Source organism: Pteropus medius, unplaced genomic scaffold (genome assembly GCF_902729225.1).
Source record: "Pteropus medius unplaced genomic scaffold, Ma_sr-lr_union100, whole genome shotgun sequence".
NCBI classification, from domain to species: domain Eukaryota; kingdom Metazoa; phylum Chordata; class Mammalia; order Chiroptera; family Pteropodidae; genus Pteropus; species Pteropus medius.
Genome location: NW_024349801.1, coordinates 10,685,336 through 10,692,755, shown reverse-complemented (window position 1 = coordinate 10,692,755; position 7,420 = coordinate 10,685,336). Strand labels below are relative to the sequence as shown.

General features: G+C 38.6%; 1 protein-coding gene across 1 annotated transcript; it reads left to right on the top strand.

Moving 5' to 3' along the window:
• The first annotated feature begins 659 nt into the window (after positions 1-659).
• On the top strand, positions 660-7,218 carry CLEC3A (C-type lectin domain family 3 member A). Its single transcript, XM_039888520.1, has 3 exons — positions 660-774; positions 5,133-5,216; positions 6,827-7,218. Exons 1-3 carry the CDS (start codon positions 660-662, stop codon positions 7,216-7,218), a joined length of 591 nt encoding a protein of 196 aa, XP_039744454.1.
• Positions 7,219-7,420: the final 202 nt, after the last annotated feature.

Here is a 7,420-nt window from a genome sequence, read left to right as displayed (position 1 = left end):
TTCCCAAGTTCCACTTGGACTGTGTAGACACACAAGTGGTGCTGTGCATGCACACACACACACACACACACACACACACACACACACACACACACACACACTCTCTCTCTCTCTCTCTCTCTCTCTCTCTCTCTCTCTCTCTCTCTCTCTCTCTCTCTCTCAACTGCCTTTCCTGTTTTGGGGTGGGGTATTTTTTGGTCATTTTTTCCCTGAAAACTGAATTGAATACATTTCCCAGAACATTAAGTGAAGTCCAGAGCTCTAAATGAAAGACTAAAATATGGGGGTGGGGAGGCTTCACAGAGACATCAAACTTGCTGGATTAAAAAAAATAAAATTTTTTTTTAAAGGAAAGCAGGCAAAATCCTTTGTCCTTTAGTTAACTTCGATATACTCTGAAAAGGCAGGCCAACTAGGAAATATAGCAGAAAGATTAAAAATGAAAAGTCTAGCATGAGGAACGCGAACAAGAGGCCACCTTATGCTGTGGCCAGCAGTCATTCAAACATTTCGTCAGCAGGATTGCAGCCAACCTTCCCAGCTCACTTTTATAAAGCTGGCCCTTGGCATTCAAGAGCAAGATGTGGCTGTGCAGTCTACTTGTCCCATAGCTACTTCAGAGGAGTTGGCAACGTGGCCATCAAGCTTGCCTGAGAGCCATGGCAAAGAGTGGACTTGTAATTTATGTCCTGGTTATCACCCTACTCCTGGAGCAGACCACCAGCATCACGTCCAAATTCAAAGCCAGGAAGCACAGCAAACGCCGAGTGAAAGGTAAAGGGGCTTCTCAGTCCAGCAAAATGCTAGGTTTGCTGAGCATGGGGAGGGGCTAGACAACCTTCCTTTTTCAAACTCCTACAGGACAGACTGTCTCTGATGGCAGAGCAATGCCATCATATGGCATTTCAGGAAACTGAGTCACCTCTTAATTCTCTAGAGAGTTTGATATTTAAAAGAATCATGTAATAGGGTTTTTTTCTTTTTTACAGGAAAAAAAAAGCTCTTGTAATATAAAAAAAATTCTATATTGTATATCCTTTATTAAGTGAGGTTAAATACGTAGACTATTCTTTAGAGGGAGTCACCCGGATATGAGGGCATCTGGTATTGTGAATGAGGGGTCAAGCAGAACATATTGATTAGAATATACTGTTTCACTCAGAGATTGTGTAACTCTATTCAAAGGTAATTGTAAAATAACTATAATCTTATCAAAAGTACAGTGGAGGAGAGAGCTACTGGTAATTGTGACTTCTATTTTGTAACTGGTTATCATGTAGCTATATTTTTATATCCCTTGCAATACAAGGACAGTCTATATTTAAGCTTCTTCATGTCATAGAGAAATTGAACCTCTCTTTAACTTAAAAATATTTCCACATGCAAAGTCATATAACGTTTGAAGGCATTTTAATGCAAAACTGACTACAAGCAATCTTAAAGTTTAGGTGGCTTAAATTAAGAGGTAGAAAAATGTCGCAAAGAACAAAGACGATGGCAATTTATTTGTTATATGCTGAAACCAATACGAAAGGAAAAAACCATCAAGAAAGACACAAGATAACGTTTTATTTCATCCTCTGAGTCATTTTCATGTCAGGATATTTCAAAGTAAATATTATGACACTATTCCTTATTAATTTCACTTCATTCATTAGTAACAAAACACACAAAATAATACCAACAAGGTTAGTCCTGATTTGACACAACACAGCGGGCTGGTGGGTAGAAAGGGGGCTTATCTTGTGTCGTGTTTTGATGATTATAAACTCCCCCTTTTCTAGGGGAATTCATTTATACAGTTTAGGTCTGATGCAAGGCTTCTTAAGTGGAATCTTTTGTCCTTGTAAAATATTATACTGCCTTGTTACCTCTTTTAATGAAAGGTTAAAATGTTTCTCATGTGTAGATAAAGTATATTGCTGAAGATGAGGGTAGGGAAAGGAAGAGAGAGAAGGTACTGGGTGATGTGGCATATCTTTGTTGCCATATTTCTTCACCACTGTGAGGGAGTGGTGACTACCCAACAGGAATGTGGGGAGGGGTATGAATATGTGAATGTGTTTGGTGCTGTGTGGTTGTTTCTAAAGTAATTGCAGTTCAGGTCACAGAGAACTATCCCCTGACCCAGCCCTCCATATCTCTCTCTCTCTCTCTCTCTCTCTCTCTCTCTCTCTCTCTCTCTCTCTCTCTCTCTCTCTCTCACACACACACACACACCTTTTTTTTTTTTTTTTTTTTACTGACTGGATACACATCTTAAATATCCTCCTCCCAAATCAGTTTTTGCTAATTTTTGCCATTAGGACCAAAAAAATCAGACGCTACAGTAAGTGAAGTAGTAAGCCTAGACTTAGAGAACTGTTCTTTCCTCACCCTCTCACACACTTAAAATATTTTAAGTACCTGTGAATAATACTTTATTAAACCTAAAGTGAAAGCCATTTTCTCTTTCCCAATCCTTTCCACAGAATTACTCACTATTAACTGTTGGGAGATAATATTCCCAGAGCTTTTTTAATGCACATTTAAAATCAATTTTTTTAACTAAACAAGAATTAGTAATACAAGGTACTTGGCAAACAAATTAATTTACTTCATCTATTAAATCTTGGATAGATAGCAACACAAGGTGTACCTCAGTCTTTTTAACAGCTGCACAATATTCCACTGTGTTGCTGGGTCATGACTTAATCCGTTCTCTCCTGGTGAACTTTTAAGTGGTTTCTAATCCAACTCTTTTGATCCAGTGCCTCAGTGAACTGCTTTGTATACATATACGGATGCTCCTCAACTTACAGTGGGGTTGCATCCTGACAAATTCGTCATAAATTGAAAATATTGTAAGTCGAAAATGCATTTAATACATCTAGTTTACCAAACATTACAGCTTCACCTAGCCGACCTTAAATGTGCTCAGAACACAAGTCTCCCAAATTGGCAACACAGCGTACAGTGTACGGGCCTGACTGGCAGCAGCAGCTCATTGCCACTGCCAACACCATGAGAGAGTATCGTACCACATATCACTAGTCTGGGAAAAGATCAAAATTCAAAATTAAAAGTACAGTTTCTACTTAAGGAGTATCTATTGGTCCCCATGCTAGCATATTATGATACATTTCTAGAAGCAAAACTACATGTTAATCATTTTCCAAATGTTTCCCAAAATGATAGCATCAATCTATGCTCCCATTTTCAGTGCATGAAACTGCCCATTTCCACATACCCTGACCACCCAACATCAAATCATCCATTTAAGCCATGCTGACCTATCTAAAAGAAAAAAAAAAAAAGTTTTAAAAATTTGCATTTCTTTGATTATTGATGAGGCTGAGGTATTCTTCATATGTTTACTGGTCATCTCTTCAGGAGATTATTTTTGCATTTCTATACTATGCTTACTTTTAGAGAACACAAGCAAATGAAAAGGAGCCTTTTTTAAAACTCAAAATGGCAACTGAATGATTTAGCCTCAAATGCAAGATTTCCCTGGCACTTGCTTCATCGATATCAAAAAATTATCTGCTGCAGTAATGAACTTTTTTTTTACAGTTAAATAGTCATTTCCTATATTAATTATAGACAAATACAGTCACATTTGTCATAAAAGACAGACACAGAAGCCAAGCCACTTGGATCATGACGTCCGTAATGATATCCCAGGAGTCTAATATTAATTTATGTATCTTGATGTTGATCACAATGTTTATGGCTTCCTTGGAGAGGCCACTTATTTAAATAGAATGAAGCAGGAATCTGAGAGGATGGGGGATGACATTTATAGAGTTGACAATTTGTAACTTGGAAGCAAGTTTTCAGGTCTTTGCAAGTCTGGCCCCTAACAGCAGGTGGTTTTGCATTATGAATACAACCTTATATCTATTCTGAAATGAATGGTCCCATTGAGGAAATCCTTGGGTTATTGTATTTCTGAGCTGAGCTATTAGATGCTTTGAGAATTGACATGCAACATCAAGTGAAACAGAGGTGGAAGCCACCCCTGGACACCCACGAAGGCATTTTCCTAACCCAAATGTGGAAACACCTGGCTTGCAAAGCATATGTTTAAGGGGATGAAGAATTAGAATGTTTGGCTTTGGGACTGTCCTAAAAAATCCAGGACAAAGCCTAGATTCTCTATATGACAGTCTCACAAAGAGACAGCTGGAGACAGTTCATAACAAGCTTTAAGCATCTTCTCTGTTGAAGGCGATGTGTTAGGGACAGAACAGGTAAAGACAATCACGGTGCAGAAACAGACGGGAGGGATGGGAAGAAAACAGAATTGGAATCAGTGAAATTTAAATCCCGACTCTGTACCTTACTAGCTGGGTGAACTACAGGTTAATTCAGCTTTTTGTGCCTCTATTTCTTCTTCTGTGAAATGGGAATGGTGATGGAATCTAACTCGTAGGAATATTGAAAGAATTAGGCTTCTGGCACATTGTGCATGGTGGCTTTTAATACTTTTTATTTTTATTATTTATTATAATTTATTATTATTCCTGCCTTTGAAGAGCTTACAAACTCTTTATTCATTATACAAACATTATGAGTACCTATTATGTGCCAAGCATTGTGTTACCATGGGTAACCAGACAGATAAAATTAAGTAAAATGATTATAGATTGGAGAAAGGGCTTTGAGGAAAAATAAAGGTTTAAAGAAAGAGATTAGCCAGTGGGATGATAATGTAGAGAGAATAATCAGAAAAGTTTTCTCAGAAGAGGAGATGTTTAAACTTAATAGGGAAATGGGCAAAAGTGTTTCAGGAAAAAGAACCCAAAAGAAAGTGTTCTGAGATGAGACAACTTGCAGCTGGAGGGATGCATTTGAAAGTCAGCAAGTCTGAAGCCTGATGGAGGGAGAGTCCCATGGGTGGGGCTGGAGTGATAGATGGGAGCCCCATTTCAGAAAAGAAACTTCTAGCATTATTACCCCCAACAAACCCTTGTGAATCTTCCTGGTCAACTTATTTTCATGCATCAGGTTTCATGTACATGGGGCTCAATTTCATCAAAACCACCCTCACCTCAGATTCTGGATTCCAAAGCTTTATTTGCTTTTGCTTTATTTCAATGACATGCTTTTTGTTCCTCCTACCCCACCCCACTCTAAAATATCCCCAGAAAAGGATGGAGACCTGAAGACTCAAGTTGAAAAGCTCTGGAGAGAAGTCAATGCCCTGAAGGAAATGCAGGCCCTGCAGACAGGTAAGAGACTCCGTGTCACTGACGCCTTGTTTCCAAAGAAAAACAAAAAGAAATGGTGATTTACCAGCAATTCGAACCACATTTAGAGTACATGTCAAGTTCTAGGTGGTGTCTCTTTAAAAGAGACATTGACAAACCAAAGATGTGCCCAGGAGAAAGGATCCAAAAGCTGGGGAGACGATTGTTTGAAGAAATCGGCATGATTTTCCACTCCCTTCTACATATGGGTGGCATAGAAATAAAAATAGGCATTTCAATGATACATTTTACAAGTCTGTTCATTATTCTTCTCTTATAGACAATGAAAAAGAATTGAAGCAAGTATTAACTAGCTTAAATAATTAGCATTTATTAAATGTCCGCCATTGGGAGATATGCTGCGATTCAAATAAACACAGGGTCACAGGACTCATTCTGGTCACACACATCAAATACACACGGAAACACATTGGTTAGAACTACAGCTTGCCAACAGAGGTGGGCTAAGGAACAGTCCTGGCTTGCAAGGCTCATACCCCCAGGAACCAATATTCTCATAGCGACCCCAAAAACAGAGCTCCGAGGGGCCCACTAGACACCTGCCAAATTACAAGAGTTACAGCCTTCAGGGAAGACTGAAGTTATGACTTTCCATCAAGTATTTATAATTCCCAGACCAGCAGTATGTTACCAATTCAAGGTCATTTTTACTGTAAGCAATGTTATCTAATAATAGGTAACATAGTCCCTTTATCAGATTTCTAAGGGAACAGAATTAGAAAGTTAAAAGAAGGTCAAATGCACATGTAGAAGGGGAAAGAGTTTTGTGAACCCTTTACCCACAGTCAGGCACTATAAATATTTTATAAACATTAACACATTAATCCACTAACAATTTATGAGATATAGGCCCTTATGATTATCATCATTTTACAGCTGAGGAAACTGAGGCACAGAAAAATTAGGTAATTTTTCTAAAGTTTGCACAGCAAATACATGTCAGAGACGGATTCTCCAAAGCTTTGCCCTAAAACTATCTTTATGTTTGGTTTATCCTGGGTAACCTAAACAATATCACCAAGGCTGAATTATCTGCATAAGAAAAGCACTGTCTCTCCATATGCAAACTCAGACTTTGATTTTTGTTTGTTTTTAATAATTATGAAATGCCATTCCAATTCCAAATGTCCCAAGAAAATTCAGCACATCATGGAGCTACACCAAACTAATAAGTATGTGTATATCGAAGCAGCATGAGGCTAAAGGCCATGTTTTAAGGATGGGACAGACTGGGTATGTATAGCTGTGACCTTATATGCTATATGAGTTATATTTTTATATGCTAAGTTGTTACCAGTAACAACTGTAACCCTCAATATCCTTATATGTAAAGATGAGAGTAATAAAATCTCACTTCATGGGATTGTTGGGATTGTTCTATGAGTTCATTTATGCAAAGTGCTTGGAACCTTGTCTGACACATACAACATTAATGCTCCAGTAAATGTTAAGTCATCATTATCACCACACATAATTCATTCCACAAATATGTATTGCTATTTGTCAGGTGCAGTACTGGATGTATTACACTCAAAAAGCATTTTAATATGTCAAATTTCTCATTTTTACAGTCTGTCTCCGAGGCACAAAAGTTCACAAGAAATGCTACCTTGCCTCGGAAAGCTTAAAGCACTTCCATGAAGCCAATGAAGACTGCATTTCAAAGGGAGGGACCCTGGTTGTCCCCAGAAACTCTGATGAAATCAATGCTCTTCGAGACTATGGCAAAAGGAGCCTGTCAGGTGTCAATGACTTTTGGCTGGGCATCAATGACATGGTCACAGAAGGCAAGTTTGTTGATGTCAATGGAGTGGCCCTCTCCTTCCTCAACTGGGATCGTGCACAACCTAATGGTGGCAAGAGGGAAAACTGTGCCCTGTTCTCCCAGTCATCTCAGGGCAAATGGAGTGACGAGGTCTGTCGTAGTAGCAAGAGGTACATATGCGAGTTTATCATCCCTTAATAGACCCTTCTCAAACACATCCTCCAAGCAAGATCAGTCATGACTTAAAGGCTGATGGTTCCCAAGAATAAGTCAAATTGTCCATAGGAATACAAGAATCAACCAATTTTGCTACTATACTTCATTGTGATTTTGCCCTCACAGAGTATGGAGGATCATAAAATAAAAATCCAGCTATGTGCATGCTGTTAAAGTGGCTTCT